The 17,828-nt window shown below is 38.4% G+C and overlaps 1 protein-coding gene across 2 annotated transcripts in view; it reads right to left on the reverse strand.

The window, feature by feature from the left end:
- LOC145479995 (protrudin-like) overlaps positions 1–17,828 on the reverse strand; it is a 66,231-nt gene that overhangs the window by 45,636 nt on the left and 2,767 nt on the right. For both annotated transcript variants that reach the window (XR_014048492.1, XM_081458482.1), the window contains exons 2-3: positions 11,156–11,223; positions 1,375–1,520 (exon numbers count right to left, since the gene is read on the reverse strand). Coding sequence is in view for 1 of the 2 variants with exons in the window: in XM_081458482.1 (XP_081314608.1) it covers positions 1,375–1,520; positions 11,156–11,223 (214 nt within the window). In the remaining variant the exon portion in view is untranslated. The remainder of the gene's footprint in view (positions 1–1,374; positions 1,521–11,155; positions 11,224–17,828) is intronic.

Consider the following 17,828-nt stretch of genomic DNA (forward strand, 5'->3'; position numbering starts at 1 on the left):
AGAACTTCTTATTGAATTGCGGGGCAAATACCCATGCTTGCATCAAACCACCTTAGGGTTAGCTTTAGGGCTAGAGGAGCGATAAATGGGCCGCAGCTATAAAGGAAACACAGAGAGGGCTTGAAGGGCAATTTTGAGGAGACTTTCAATGGTATGCTCAAATAATAGTAGGGTGGGGTAGGGAACGGTAGGGTAAGGTAGGGTGGGGTGGGGTGGGGTGGGTTTGGGTAGGTTAGGGTAAGGCAGAGCAACACAGAGCAGAGTAGAGTAGAGTAGAGTGGAGTGTAGTGGAGGTGAATGCCTTGATGCTCAAAGTAGAGTAGCAAACAGCTAAGTTGAGTATAGTAGCGAACAGGAGTGGTCGATTCGAATAAAGTTCCTCGCAGTCTACACATTTCTTTTATGCAAGCCAGGGCACTAAATATCCTAATTGCAAAAACCCATAGTTGAGTTGAGTAGAGTGCTGTATAGTTGAGTAGAAATAAATAGTTAAGTTAGAGCAGAGCAGAGCAGAGTAGTAGAGTAGCGTATAGTAGAGTGGAATAGAGTAGTGAATACTTATATCCTCAAAGTAGACTAGTGTACAGTTGAGTAGATTAGAGTAGCTCACAGTCTTTATTTCCTTTTTGCAAGCCAGGCCTGTTTTGCACACTATTTCACTATTTCACTAATGCAAAAAAAGAAGTCTCACAATGCAACACTTTTGAGACGCTGGTGTACAATTGAGCTGAGCACAATAAAGGAATGAAGACAACGGAGTTCTGCAAATTTAAGGATCTCTCAAAATGGAACAGATTTAAGATCAGAATAAGACTCCTTTAAATAGCTACTATATGCTTTCCTACTCTTCACTACTCTACACTACACTACGCTACACTACGCTACACTACGCTACACTACGCTACACTACGCTACACTACGCTACACTACGCTACACTACGCTACACTACGCTACACTACGCTACACTACGCTACACTACGCTACACTACGCTACACTACGCTACACTACGCTACACTACGCTACACTACGCTACACTACGCTACACTACGCTACACTACGCTACACTACGCTACACTACGCTACACTACGCTACACTACGCTACACTACGCTACACTACGCTACACTACGCTACACTACGCTAATCTACTGTACTCTCTTGTGCTCTGCTATACTGATGGAACCATTTTAAGATCAGAAAAAGACTCCTTTAAATATAACACAAGAGAACGTACATGTACAGGAGCTGAAAACTCTAGGAGAAATTTCCAGTCTGTTTTACGCCAGGTATACAAATTATAAGATGACATGTTATCACATCTTAGACGAAAGTATGTACAGTTTCAATCTGATAGCACGATAAGTATTACTTACTAAATTCACAAGGTCATCTTCCTTCCTTTGTACTTTCTTCCTCCTGAAGTGAACATTGCCCCTCAAATTCTTCAATCCTAACTTTCTCACTCCAGACAAAGAAAGCATGACTATCAAATAAACCAATGGAATATAGGCAAGATGCACTGCAAGCAAAATAATCTCATCAAAGCATGCACAAATTAACATCGCACAGTACATGGTCAATCTCTTTTGGTGTGGCTGAAAAATCAGTTTTTATCATACACCCCTCTTTGCATTTTATTCTACACTAGAGTACCATAAAATTCCTGAAGTACGTGTAACCACCCATGTTACTTATGGTTTTAGCAGCCTCCGGGGTTTGCTTCTTTCAGAGGGTCATTAGTTTTAGGGGGGATCACTACTTTCAGGGAGCAAGAAACATTATTTGTACAAAGTTGGTGAGCTATTTTACAAAATAAAAGACAGAAATATGCAAAAACAGTTCTTAAAGGTCAAATGAACCAAAATTTAGACATTTTTTTCATTTGACTTCAATGTGTTCATTAAGTGTAAAATAAACATATTCTGAAGTTTCAAATGAATTGGACATAGCATTGAGGAGATATTGGAATGTTAAATCACTGAAAAACTCAGATCACTGATTCGATGACAGCTATACAACAAGGCATAAACAGCAGTTGCCATTTTTATTTACTAGTAAATCAACGATTGGAGTTGACCCAATTTTGTAACTGCCCGCTACAAAGCGCAGCGCATATAAACAGAGAAGTACACATGGTATTATGGCAACAAAATAAATCGGAATTGAAGTTAAATGTATAGCCCTGCTTTCTTTTCATCAACGTGAATTTCAAAGCCATTCCAACCTTGAGCATTTAGTCATTTCCCGGTGGTTTGCATGATGCGTGGACATGAAATCAGATCGTGAACACATCATTGCTCTGTCACATTCTTCTTGACAAAATGGAATGCTTTTAAAACACAGCGTTTAAGAACTGAGACACTATTTTACCAAGTTACAGATATTTTTGTTGTAGTTCATACAATGCCGCTACCAAATGTTTCTTGTGTTATCAATTTTGTAACTGGCATGAATGATCGACTTTATCAAATGCTTCTTTGGGATGAAAATGCGGAGATTCAAGAGTGAGCATTCAAGCACACTTTGTTGCGAAGAAACAATACAAAATGCTATCCAAAACTGATGTGTCTTCTTTTCTAAGGTAATACCTCGTCCAAATGTTGCTGCAACAGGACGAATACTGTCCTCGGATTTACCTAGGTAAAGATGAGGTCGAGTGCGGGAATACCGCGTCAATGATGCGTGGAGGCCCCCACGGCGAGGTTTGATTTTTTGTGGCTACGTTTTTTGCCGATAATTTTGTTAGGGACAAGTGAATGTTTTACTTCTTAAAATAAGAAACTTCAGCAGAAGACCCTTTTTAAGTGATGACATATTGTGTGATGTCATCGCTTCAAACCGGCGTGCTGCATTGCATTGATTTTGGTTCATACAGTGTCAGATAAATTTGCTCTCACTGGCACACCCATAATAAGAACATATTGTCCATACATACAAATTTAGGTAGACAAGCAAGTCGCACACGTGATAGCTGAAGGGTCTAAATAAAACTAGCAATAGTTATCACCAAATCTCTCCCCGCTTTCTTTTATTTGTACTGATTGAAAACAATTGAACATTATTGTATGAACTAAAACTTCTATATCCTATTTTAGTAAACTATATCACTCATAATGTCCCTTTAACTTAGGCATCTTATCATGGTTACTACTAAACTAACACTTTGTATTTAACTCAATCCATTCCAGACAGCCGTGAGTTTTCATTTGAAAAATCACAAAAGGTACTTTCTGAAAAAAAAAGTTTCCTGCATGGGAACTAATATTTTTGGTACAAAAATTTCACTTAGTAGAACTCAAGAAAAAATTGGTTAAAAAATTATAGAGAAAAAAAATACTATGTCAAACCACTCTGCTGTTTGAATTTGATGATGAAACAAACCATTTTTCTTGTCATAAGAGCAAACGTATCTCAAAAGCAGAACAGCGGTTGAGAAAAATCATCTGGAACTTGCTGTCACAATTTTTTTCTGAGACGGGTAGGAGGAGGAAGCACCCAGCAAAGAAAAGGCCTTTCTCTGCAATTCCCCCCTTCCCCTACCCTCTTGCTAAGAAAGGCCTAATACTCAGGTTGATGTTATTAACAGAAGTATTGTGTTACTGTCACATACCTCTTATCCATAAATGCAAATTAGAGTCGAGTTCTCTGTCCGCAACCAAAACACTGCACAACAATGACATTTACCTTTGGATTCCTGCCAAGTCACCCAGTCGTGACATGAGCTCTCTGCCACGTAAGATTACTCAACACAAATGAGCGATCTGAGTAAATGGTTCAAAAGAATCCAGAAAATATTCAAAAATATCCGGATTTGTTGCAAATTCGCTGGATCCACGCATGTGGATGGAAGCCATATCCGGAAAGAAAAAGTTGTGGATTCAAAAAATCATCCAGATACTTGTGGATGGCGCCTTTGTCTCATATTTAATCGGAGTGCTTTTTTATTATTTTCATGTTACCAGTTTCCCAGTATACCACGTCCGTAGTTGCTGGATTAGCAAGCTAAAGTCAGTTACATTAATAGTTAAAGTTAAAGCTGTTGGCGGACACAGAAAAACCAGGTACAAATGAAAACCAAGGCCTCTTCGACTGCCATAAAGGCTGAAGGGAACGTTTTTGCTCTTCCTGCTCGTATTTGGTTTGTTTTTCCAATGTATCAACATTACTAAGCGCAATATCCTGATCAAAATGACCAAAACAGCTGATGTGAACGCATGACATGTTTTTCGCAGATGCAGATGTAGTACAGAGCATCAGCAGTTGACAAAATGAAAACTGAGCCTTCATTCATCCCATCATTCAAGATATAATTCCTATTGTCAGTATGATAGATCCTGACGCCAATACATTCTATTGTCAGAATAAATGAAGTTAATAATTTTGTGACAAGAGTGATTCAATAGCCCTGTCTTTAGACATATTGTACTGATATCCCTTAATCGTCAGGGCTGCAAATAACAGTCGGTCATCGGACATTGGCCAACCAAAATTTGCTTGTCTCCGGCAAAATCCCAACGTTCTGTGGTCCGACATGACGTCCAGACAAATTTTTTATCCTAAATCATTTTACGGTAAGGATGAATAAAACTTTTATTTTTTTCTCAAGCATCTGAGCAGGCCGGAATCCTAAATCCTCAAATTTGATTGGCTAATCATAAGCACGTGACCAGTCCAGCTTTTTATGATACGGCCCATGGGCCGGATTTTTTTCCCGCTGCCTAAATTTTGCTCCTAAAAGTAAGCGGTAGTCGTCAATCTTTTGCCTTTTTTACACATCCATCAATGATTAGTCAACACAAGTTTATCTCTGTTCACTTTAAAATGGCAAGGAAAGTCACTGTAAGTAAATTCAATTGAGTGTTTTGAAGTTGTGAGAGTTTGCTTAATTGTTTGTAGCTTGGCGCTGTAATGATGCGTAATCCTGTGTTTCTCTTGCCGTAAAATTTGAGTCAATTTCAGTCGAGTTTACCTCTCTGATCGTTGCTGTATTTAGAAGAATTTCTGTGGAACGCACTTAACGAATTTCCTCACTTTCTGCTATTCAATATACGATAGAAAAGTGACAAAGTGATTTTAAAAGCAACGACTGACAGAAATTGTTTTTGTAGTAAAACTTCAAACTTCGCAAGAAATTTCACACTGCAAAAACAATTTTGGAGAGCTTAACTGGTGAAATAAATGCAACTAACACAAAGTAGTTTGAAAAAAATCTGTTTTTTAATACATCTTTCTTTGTCTACTATCTGAGTTACTCACTCGTTGCCGAGATTTTTTACAAATCATTAGTAGACAGTGCGCAAGCCAATTCAATGACAAGAGTAGCGTAAACAAACCCATTTGTAATCTGTAAAACCAATTTACTGCAGCAGGGCTGGAAATAACAGTCGGTCATCAGACATTGTCCGACCAAATTTTGAATATGTCCAGCCAATTTCACATTATGATCGGACATGATGTCCAAACATTTCACCAACACCAAGTTATTGTCCATCCATAAAATTTGTTTAGATACATTGTTAAAAGACTCGAAATTGCGACCAGTACGGCGCCAGTGCGGCTAAAATTTCATCTTTGGCAGCCAAAAATTCTGGTTTAGTCAACAGCCGAAAATACGTCTGCAATCACAGGCTACCATATAATAGCGACTACGTTTCTCTGTGTTGACGATCAATAACAGTTATTTTCTCAGAAATTATGTCCTTCCAGAACTACATATTGAAAGATCTTTGCTGCTATAACATTCAACATAAGAAAAGAAAGTAATCTATCCTTTTGCTTAGCTGTAATTGATTCCCTCACATCGGAAAACTTGCAAATGGCTGATCGTGTTTGAAATCGCCCTATAATGCATTGCAAACCCTTGAGCATTGAGAAATGTATGCCTACTGATTGTGTCTCTTGAAATGCATGAATCCTTCACAGACATTATATTAGCTATGTACACAAAATTAGCGGCCAAAATAGTCTTGGAAATTTTTGTTTTACACATTTTATACTTTGAGTTCTTTTCTGAGTAAAATTCCTACTTGATTTTTATTGCTTGGTCACCAAATGGCAACTCAAGATTTTTATTAATTTTGGGCACTTGACTCTGACAGTTTGAGCCATATCCAGGAATGCATTATGGGCTTCTGCCATATCATAAAGCAAAAGTGTTGATCTTTCCTGTACTTGCCAAATAAAATACTCTTGAGAAATCGCTCTATTATGCATTACATGCATTGCGATATGCTGTTAGCCCTTCATGCATGTACCCTGCTAGAGTCAACTTTGGTCAGGAGCCCATCACTAGGAGCCTGCAACTCCCATACTAAGCCTATGTCACAGTACATGTATTTTTAAAGACCGGTCTATTTTTAGGCCTCTTTTCTCACGAAAAAGGTCAGCTCCGGTCTATACGAGCACGAATCAGTTAGGCAAAAAATGGCGGCCTCAGGTGGACATGTCGACCTAGAGCGCTTACCATTTGAATGGAATTCCCTGTGGAATTTTTGGACAAATGGAACTGCAGTATTCCTCTCCAAGGAAATGGATCAGATTGAGCCGTACTATTTGATCCTAAGTGCATCTGCAGAGATTTCTCATTCGCCATCTTGCATTTCTTCTCGGAAATGTTGCCGCAGGGAGCCTGGTGTCAAGTTATTGACAAATGGTATGGAAATTTTCAGAAATTCTGGTTGAATTGGGAAAAAAGTAATACCTCCGAAGGTATTACCTTTTTCCCGAAAAAAATTCACCTGAAAGAACCGTACCATTTGAATTCACACTGGAATAACCGGTTTTTCCATGCAAATGGTAAGCGCTCCTAATGTTCCGGTGAAATTCTAAAGTCTGTGCTTGTGATTGGTCACTGAGGTTCTGTCGAAAGCCATTGAAATGCTTTCGGCAAGCAAAACTTGTACATGAGAGTCTTGCATATGAAATCCTTCTGTTCCAAAAACTTTAAAGATAACACTTTTTCTGGGCTTTAACAAAGGAAGATTTATCAAATATTGGTAGCTTCTGATGAATTATTTAACTTAAGTTCCTGGGTTTCAGTTTTGCTCGCTCACTTGACTCACTCAATCCTCTGTAGGAAAAAAGATGGCGACTGGTACATTTACCCATAGTTCTTAGTGCATGAAAACCTTAACAACATTCATAAAAATGCACAGAAATGTTATAAACTCTTCAAATCTAGGCTACTCAATGTGCTTAGTACAGGGGCAAATATTGTAAAAAAAGGCTTTCTTTGTGCCTTATAGGCTGTGTTAGGTTCGCAAGGCATTTTGGTAAAATGTACAGCTGCCATCTTTTTTCCTACCGTGGAATGCGAACTGAACTCTTGAAATTGACCTCGAAATTGAAGAAACAGCTGCTTGAAGGAACCACTGCATCGTGCACAAATATAAGCTTACATTTCTGACATTTTCCTTTTAAGTGCCCATAACGTCAAATTTTTTTTCGCTAATCTAATTCTACATTTCACCTAACGAGCTTCTGCGAAAAAAATTTTCAATTTTTTAATGAATTTTTACAAAGTTCAAAATTCTATTTTCTTGCGGTTGAACCCTGCTGCTGATCACAAGAATAACATGCTCAAAATGGCCATGTGATTGATGCCTCTGACACAGGTTCAGGAACCTCAATTGACCTTTAGTGGATATAAACACATACGTCGTGTGTTACAAAGAGCAGCAACGCACCTTTCCAGGATTTTCAACTAAATGTAGACAACTCAGAAGCAAAATCCCCACTTGTTTTCAAGTCAGATAAGTCATGACCCAAATCACATGTTCCTGAACCTATGTCACTACTCACTTCAAACCGAGGAAGACTGGTGCGAAGGGTGGACCAAAATGGCGGCAAATTTGAACGTCTTAAAAATTGTAACAAAATTTGCGTTTTATGCAAATCGGAAAATTTTTTCGAGAAAGTTAATTGGGTGTTATGAAGAATCAGATGGGAAAGCAAACAATTTGATGTTATGGGCACTTTAAGCCTCAGTCTTCAGTTCATTTAAGCTTATTTTACCAAATAATGAAAGTGACAGAGATCATTTTTAAAAGCCATTCATGTGTTCAAGTTCAGCCTTAGACCTGCAACTTGTTAATTTACGAAGTGGAAAAAAAAACAAAACCCACAAACCTGCTATTGAATAATAGCATTTCAAACAGCTCAAAGCCACGGCTGTTTGTTCACTTTCTTCTCCACTCTCCCTTCTAAGAAATGCCTGGTTCCATTTTGTTCTTTTCTTTTGCCGAAGAGGCTGTGAAGGACAGAGAGTTCCGAAGCCACCAAAAGCTTTAACCATGTGCAGTTTGTTTTCAATTCTTTGGAAAACTGATCCAAATTTAAGCTTAACTAGCTTTGGGAAAGGCTTTTACCGACCACAAGTTTTGTTTGTTGTCAGCTTGACATTTAGGTTAACTGAGCAGTTTGAAGTTGTTTGTTTGCCCGAGAATTGCCCAAGGATTAGGTTTCTTCAGTTTTTCATTTGCGAGTTATTAGGAGACTGAAGTGTTCCACACAAATTTATAGAGCTTTGTATAGAGACACCATATTATAATATATCGGTGCCCGATGAGGGGGCACAAATATGGCAGCTGTATAGTAACAGAAACATCTGTCATTGAGTTTTGCTGTTGAAACGAAAAGTTACTACTCTAGAGTTCCAACACCTTGAAATTAATACTTCTTCCAGTGAAAAAATTGTTCAGTTAGCAAAAACTAAAGCCACAACTCATCTTTTGACCTACACTCCAACCTTCTCGGGCCGCCATTAATGTCACGCAACACAAAAGTTTGTCCTGTTACAAAACGAAAACCCTGTTGAGCCAAAACATTATTAAACATCAAGTTCCTAAACGGTCTTATACCTGATAAAACTAAAACCTCTGAAAAAAAGTAATTTTTTTTGAAATATGACTACGTCACAAGAAAACCAAGAATACATCACATTCATCTGATGTCACATTATTTGATACCACCCAAACATTCTTGCACAACATGTGAATGTAATATAATATAGTCCATTACACACAAAAGCGACAAAACCAATGGCACAAATAGAAAAATAATAGCTGATAATGTACTCTGTTTGAGCAAAAACATAATAAATGTAAATCATGATGGATGTCACATAAATATGACAATATTACGTTTATCTTCACTCTGATGAAAGCCACTGTTGCAGTCAAACATGGAATCATTGTTGTCATGCTCAGTTTCATCATACTCTGGGACATTGAAAAGCTTTTTTCTGTGCTATTAATTCCCTTTAAAAATGATGGAAAACCAACTTGCACATCACGCAGGTCTCTTTATGGTATAAATGCAGAACTCTGCTCCCATGGTTTGGTAAAGACCCTTTTTTCACTCTGGTTAACTAAAAAGCAGAGAACTAAAAAACTCTTGCAAGTTTGTTTTTGCTACAAACCTACCAAGGCCGGAAACTATGGAATACTGATGATAATTTTTTGTAATACAGTCTGTCTATGTACTAACCAGTAAAAGATGTATCTGTTGTTCAAAATAGTGTTAAAATATGATTTAGTTAACTATACAATGATCTCTTGTAGGCAGTTAAGAGTACTGATTTTGTGGTCCAAATTGCAGGAAAATATATCTCTATAGGTCTAGGATTTCAAAATTTTCCGGGGAGGGGGGGTGCATGTCCCCAGGCTAGCTTGTATTTTTTCTACCTTGATGCCTGCCTGCTATGGAAATTATTGAAGCCTCTGATAGTAAACAGCATTTTTCGTCTCTTTCATCTTTTTCACAGGAAAAACGCAAATTTCATCATAGTGCGCTTAAAAACATTGTAAGATTGGTTGATGTCTACTTACAGTGTCAGAAATAGATTCAATGTTGCCGTGCATCTGTTCAGTAATAGATCAAAGATGACGTCAAAATGTGGTAAGAACAAAAAAGTGGGACACAAGGATATAGCCGAGTATGTCACTGATGTTCTTACCACATTTTAATGTCCTCTGTGATCAATTACTGAACAGATGCACGGCAACATGGAATCTATTTGTTTTATACAATAAAGAAACAAACAATACTCAAAATCTTTAAACATAATTCGAAAGCCGGGCCTTTACCCACTTTGACAAACACAAAAATAACAATTTGACCTCACCATTACCTATACAAAATGGAGCAAACTGATTGGTTGCCAGGCATAGCAAAGAATTGTGATTGGTTCATGGAAATCAGGTCACTGTCAAACTTGAATCAAGCAACGCTTGTGGTTGTTGTCTTACAGTGAGAGCAGAATTGAACTGCGAAATCTAAAGATCTTATACAAAATAAATAGGAAAAGTCAAGTCAGGTTTTGTCATCAGAGTACCACTGTCAGCCAAAAAAACTGGAATATTGCAAGAGGTGAAAAAGCTACTCAGAAAACTTGCGGTTGTGGTCAACATCAACACAGACATTGGAAGCCATTTGATTCAAGCATTGAATGAAAGCAGCATTAGTGATGGTGGAAATTTGTGTCCTCTGTGGTTGACGATTCTCAAGGGCATTTGATATAGTGTTGGAGACAATTATTTCTAGCTGCAATACAGATGACTGTGAGCTGTAGTGAGCTATATTTTGCTCGCTGCTGTGCCCCAAAACAGACTACAGTGTAGACCATTCGTGCCAGAAAACAAGGTTATGTGTTTATTGTGATGTTTCTCTCCTGACACCAATCTGAGTAAACAATTATTTTGAGACTGGGAAAAGTTGATTTTATAAAATTACATTAATCTTATACACATTTTGCTTATTGGGTTTGTTAAATTCAAGGCAAAGCAATAGCTTCTTTCCTTGAAACAATTTCAAGACCAATTTTGTGTTTGGTTAGTCTCACTTGACTGCCGACTGATACTGCTCAAGTATTTTTTCCAAGACATTTTCCATAGACGAAACACCTTTTTCTTTCTTTTTTCTGCTTCTCATACCCATTAACAGCCTTGTCAAGACATTTTTCTTCCTTATCCTTCGCCCAGTCACGTAAAATATTATATAAGTTCTCAAAACTTTCCGCCATTTTAAAAAACAGAATAAAAATATTTGCTATATTGATGTCATCTATGTGTCTGTCTTGTAATAGAATAATTTGACTTGTGTCAAAATATATAAACACAAGATAAAATATAACAGGGTTTGTGATTTACAGTGTACCTGGATGCCTGATAGACAAGTAAATGGAAGACATCATGACAAACAAAGTTAGCCTCTGGGAGTGCCACCTACAAAAATAAAAAACAAACTTTAATTGAGATGAAAATCAGCACTACATGTATGTGCACAATTATCTAAGACTTACTGAAAGAAAAACGACAAATTTCCATGGTTAAGACATTTTTTCACTTTACCTTAAAGTTTAAAATCGGTATGTCACAGGAAGTATTTGGTGTGAAACAAAAAATGGAAAAACTAAATGGAGTCTAAAAGCAAACTAGGCACAGTGTTTCTGAGAAATAATCTTTCTGCAGTTTGCTCTAAAGTTGCATATTCCAAAGAATTACAAGACAAATGAAATTATAATCAAAGCCAAAGACTGAAAATACTGATATTGTGGAGCCAAACCAGATAACTGCACATACATGCTGGATGATGTAAGCTTCCTGAACTCAACTTTGAGAGTAATAATTGGAGAGCAAAATATTTAACAATTAATCTTTGAAACTGAGGTGAATACAGGCAGAATATTTACCGAGCCGTGAAGTGGCAAAGTCAATATTCTGCCGCTATATGTATTCACTGAAATTGAAAAGAATAACTGTTTTTAATTAGTATACACACACAAAGTACATGTACATGTTATCTCAAAAACAGACGAAAGGAAACCATCAAAAGTCTATTTACAGTGACTGACTTCTCAATTCATACATGGAAAACATGCAAGCAGCACGAAGCACGCGCCAGACTATTTATTGACTTTTCAAACATGGCAAATCTAGTTAGTCTTTGAGAAATCCTCATCACAATCTAGCAAAATGGTCTTTTAACAGCGTTCGAATCAGGAATTTTAATCGAAAGTCTGCTTGCAAAACAAGTTCACCATTCAATCAAAGTTTTCTTTTTCACTTGAAATGAAAATTGAAAGTCAGAGCAGTTGGTGAAGGTCAACCTGAAATTTATAGTTATACTGTGTGCGCAGAACTTTCGGGAAAACTGAATGTTTTCTTGCACAACAACACGGAGGTGCTTCATTAACTGGCACTTGATGCTTCTGTTAATGATAGGTAAGTAAGGTAAAGTCTGCATGCGAGCCAAGTGGCCCATCAGGCCGGAGCTTATCCCAGTTTCTGTAGCATGAAGCGACTAGGAGTATTTCTACTCCCCCCTGGATGGGATGCTAGTCCATTGCAGGGTTACCCCCAGCATTAAGTTCGCCAGTACCTATTTATACACCTGGGTGGAGAGAGGCACTGTGAGAGTAAAGTGTCTTGCCCAAGAACACAACACAATGTCCCCGGCCAGGGCTCGAACCCGGACTGCTCGATCCGGAGACGAGCACACTAACCGTGAGGCCACCGCACCTCCCAAACTTCTGTTAATGAACCATGTGGTATTCCTTCCTGCTAATGCTGGATGAAGAGCGACTTTGCAGTCGGGTTTGCTTACATGATGAAATTTGTGATTGCCAAGGACTGTAGTTTGTCTATGCTCAAGGGTTTAGTTTTTTCCTGTTTCTCTTGGTCTGATCTTGAACTATAGTAAGTCTTGGCATAGTAGAGTTCCTAGACTTCTGGTTCTCTAGGTAATCATCATAATCATCATCATTATCATTTGCACAATTTAAGAGTAATCCTGCTGGATGCAGCCAAATGTTTTCATTCCTTGTGGAGACTGCAGACCGTGCAGACAAAGTACTTTTTTTTTCCTCACATTAGTTTTGGAATTTAGTCTTGACTCACATATGTTTCAATACCACAAAATGGTCACACAAGAAACTGATCAAGCTCCTTCACGAAATGCCACTTGTCACAATATGCCAATATGTCAATCTATATTCAATCAGCGCTATCATAGGCTTGTATTGTGTTACACTTGAAGGTTCATTTTAATAAAGCACTCTAGAGTTGTGGCTACTGTTATAGTTATCTTGCACTATTTATATTGAAACATGGCACTGGCAGTGGTGGGATTTGAACCCATGCCTCTGAAGAGACTGGTGGGATAAAGAAGCCTAAGAACCTGCTAGAGACCCCGATAGAGTCTTCATCTGATGTCTTATACAGAAACAGGAGGAGCGTCAGCTAGCGCTCCAAGCCAGCCAAGCCAGCCAAGCACAGTGGTGCAAGCGACTCCACTCATTCAAGGGATAGCGCCTCCCAAACCTCTATATACAACAGGAAACGTGGTAGACGACTGGAAACAATTTAAGCAGGTATGGAACAACTATTCCATAATCAGAAACCTCAGCACTCAAACTGATGACTACTGAGTAGCATTATTTCTGCACTGCCTTGGGCCAGAAGCTCTAAAAATCTATAATGGAATGCAATTCCCCAACGAGACAGAGCAAAAGACCTTATCAAAGATCGTTGAGAAGTTTGATGAGTTTGCTATTGGAGAAGTCAACGGAACATATGAACGATATGTCTTTAACAGACAAAATCAGGGACAAGATGAATCTATAGATGCATACATTGCTGCTCTGAGATCCCTAGCTAAAACATGTGGATTCTGTGTATGCCTTGCGGATAGCTTACTCAGAGATCGGATCGTACTTGGTGTTAAAAACAATTTGCGAAAACGCCCGCTGCAAGAGTGAAATCTAGATTTAAAGAAGTGTATTGATCTATGTAGAAGTAGTGAAGCCACGTCGTCCCACTTAAAAAGTATTTCAGAAGGTACAAATGACACCACCCATGAAGTTAATCGAATAAACAAGCACGCGAAGAAAACCCCGCGGAAACCAAAGAATGGTCGGAATTCAAGAAACGAGCAATCAAAAAAGAAAACCTGTCACTTCTGCGGCAGAAACCACCCTTTGAAAAAGGAGCTATGTCCTGCGTGGCAAAAGCGTTGTCAAAAGTGCAATGGCTGAAATAATTTCTCCTCGGTTTGCCAAAAAGGAAAAACTCGTGGCGTGCATGGAGTCACAGAGCAAACAGAGCCCGGCAGCAATGCTCATGATGACTGCCATGATTACAAATTCCTTGCTGTTATCACTGCAGAACCATCTGTTCATGCGATCAAAGAAACATCCGGTCCCACGAGAGAGATATACACTGAAATGATTGTCAAGAAAAGAAGATAAAGTTCTAAATCAACTGTGGAGCATCAATAAACATCATTAACCGGTGTCACACAACCGGAAGTCACATAACACTGTCAAACAAAACCCTTAAGATGTGGAATGGAACGAATTTGAAGCCTCTTGGAACCACCCGCCTGAAAGTCAAAAATCCCAAGACACACAAGAAGTACTCCATTGAATTTGTTGTTGTCCCTGACAATCTAATGCCCCTGATAGGTGCATGTAGAGCACAACAAAAGGAACTGATAACTGTGCATCAGGATAATTTCGTCGCAGTTCCACCCCCATGGAGGCAGATGCGCGAAGCTAACCTATTGTTTTTTCCTTTTCTTAACAAGTCTTTGTTGTTTTCAATGGCTTGACAGCTTGCCACAGAGCGAGAAAGAGTTTTCTTTATTTTGAATACCCGTATACAGTATATGCGCATATGCCTTCAGACTAGACCACATATGCCTTCAGACTAGACTTATTAGCAAAATGTTAGCTGACACTAACATTTTGCAATTGGGCACTTGACAGAAAGCTAACTGACTGAATATTAATTAAAAGAGAGAGTATTTTGCCGTTAAATCAAATATTTACTGTTTTTTTTGGTCAGATAAAGCCAGGGATACACGCTTCAACAATTCCATCTTCATGGAGCAAACAACACAAGCGAGAGATAACATTTTTTCAACACAAAGTAAACATGGTCGAAGCAAAGGACTTGGAAACGTGTGCCGAAACACACAACTTCTCGATGAAGAAAATTAAAAATAACAAAATGTGAGCGGTGCACCATAGAAACTTCAATAAACAATTCTTCCATTAGGGAAAGAGTATTTTATCATTTGAATGAACGGTTTGTGTCAGATATAAACAGAGACATCACTTTCTTGACAAGGTTTTCAGAATGTTTCAAACAATAAACATCTCGCAAGCGACTTGCCAATGCATGCCGAAACACAGAACTTTTCCTTGAAGAAAAAACAACTAAACGTGAGCAGCACACCCTAGAAACTTTGATAAACAATTCTTTGGCTAAAGATAGAGCATTTTACCATTCAAATGAACGATTTGTGTCAAATAAGACCAGAGATATAATTTTTTCAACAAGGATCTTCAGAACGGTTCAGACAATAAACACTTCGCAAACGACTTGCCAACGCCTGCCAAAACACAGAACTTTTCCTTGAAGAAAAAATAACTAAACGTGATCGGCGCACCATAGAAACTTTGATAAACAACTTTATTCATCAAGAAAAGAGTATTTTACCATTTGAATTCATGAATGGTCTGTGTCAAATATAACCAGAGACAAGGCTGTTGCCTAAGGAAATTTTTAAGGAGCCCTTCGGGCTTCTTCCACCAAAAGTTAGGAGCCCAAGCCACTTTATTAGGAGCCCAAATAAAATTCTCGGTGGTCAATCCGGGGGGTTGGGGAGGTTGAGAAGATGGCAGGGGGTTAATTGTGGAAATTTTGGGGAGGGGTCCTGGGACAGAGATTTTCCATGAGACACTAATATGGTCTAATATCAATCAAATTTTATAAATAAAGCATTTAGCAAAGTGATCAAGTCATGACTGAGAAAGAATACTATTTCCGGTCAAACTCAATTATTGGTGTATCCATGCAGGTGCTGCAGCTTTTTTTATAAAAATTTATATTGCTGCTTTTGTTTTTGAGTTTTGCAATTCTATCTTAAAAAGACGAAATACGTTGTACAAATCATGAAATGTAAGCCACAAATGAAAACAAACAAAAATAAAAGGGCATTTGGGGGGGTTTGAATTTGGCCTCACTGAAATGTGCATTCCTTCCCCGGGTTTGGGACATTAGTATAAACTAAAGGTGATTTTGAGGCAGCATTACAGCAATATTGGCCACTTTTTTGGAGAAAATAAATTCTTGTATATTGGGCAGAGTTGCGACAATTCATTTGATAATTTAAAATATAGAACCCTAGTATGCAAAGAGAATTGCAATGATATGTTCTTTTTGCTGGCTAGTTACTTGAATTATCCTTTCAGAACCTAAAGAAATTCATTCAGTACATCTAAGTGAAGTTTTCTGAAGTATCAGACAAATATTTAGACACATTTATCTTTTTTCAACTGTGAATATAATGTCAGCAGGATCATCACTCCAATTCCAAAAATATTTGTTATCAAAGTAGTTAATTTGCAACTTAGAATCAGTAAGGCATCAACAGAGAAATCTGAAATCTGAAATCTGAAGAGACACAATCCATTGGCATACACGATGTACAGTTATTCGATACTGAGCTTGCAATGCATTATAGGGCGATTTTCAAACATGGCTGTTTTTGGCTGTTTCGTGCTTTTGCCCAGATTTCTCGTGATAAAAGCAAAACAGGACCAGAGTAGCTGTTGTTTTCCGTTTAATTTATTGTGTGAACGATTTTTTGGCCAATTTCATGAGAAGATTGAAGTCATCGGACATATTACATGGGAAACAAAACTCCATGTTTAGGCGCCCACTCGGGCTCCTTGAACAAAACTTTAGTCGCCTGCACTCGTAAGTTAGGCACCTCAGGCGACCGGGCGCCCGTTAGGCAGCAGCCTTGCAGAGATATCATTTTTTCAACTAGGATCTTCAGAATGCTTAATTCAGACAATAAACATTTTGCAAACGACTTGCCGACATGTGCCGAAACACAGATCTTTACTTATAAAAACATCAAGTTCACATGTTAAACTAGGGAGTTCAAGCGACTGTTTCAATTTTCTTCCCATTTTTGGTAGCTTAAGATCAAGCAAGTGTTAATAAACGGTAATTTGTCGGTGAATTTGCGAAGTGATCAAAAACTCGAAATATGATAGCTTTCATTGATCGGCAGGACATTTTAACAATATGCAAATTTCACTTTGAAGCTTTTTTCATTCCCAGAAATATGATGTCCTTTGTTTGACTAACAATGCTTCACATAAAGAAACTTATGGGAATGCATAACAAAGAGACATATACGCGCATATATATGTGCATATGTGTGCGTATATAAGGTGCGCATATTGACGTACGCGTATATTCAAAATACGCTCGTATTATACGTGTATCCATAGTTCACATATATCTGAGCTGAACTGTACTATGATCCCAAGGCTGAGCTCGAGATCCAATGTGATGCTAGCCAGACAGGCCTTGGAACAGCCCTCCTGCAAAGAGGTAGACCGATTGCATATATGAGCAAAGCGCTCACTGAAACCAAGCGACGATACACACAGATTGAAAAAGAAATGCTCGCAATCATCTTCTCATTCTTCTCAAATTCCATCAATACACCTATGGACGCCACGTGAAAATACAAAGTGACCACAACCCCCTAGAATCCATCTTGCAGAAGCCTCTCACCTGCGCACCAAGACGACCACAGGGTATGATGTTGAGGCTTCAAAAATACGACTAAAAAGTGTGGTACAAACGCGGCAAGAACCTACACTTAGCCGACACCCTTTCCAGAGCATACCTGCCGACCAGCGCCCTTCCTACTGGAGCTGAATATGAACACATCAACACAACAGCATTACTCCCTGTGTCCACTTCAAGACTTCAAGAGACCCAACAGGCCACTGAGAGTGACG

The sequence above is a fragment of the Orbicella franksi genome, chromosome 2 (genome assembly GCF_964199315.1).
Source record: "Orbicella franksi chromosome 2, jaOrbFran1.1, whole genome shotgun sequence".
In the NCBI taxonomy this organism is placed as follows: Eukaryota; Metazoa; Cnidaria; class Anthozoa; order Scleractinia; family Merulinidae; genus Orbicella; species Orbicella franksi.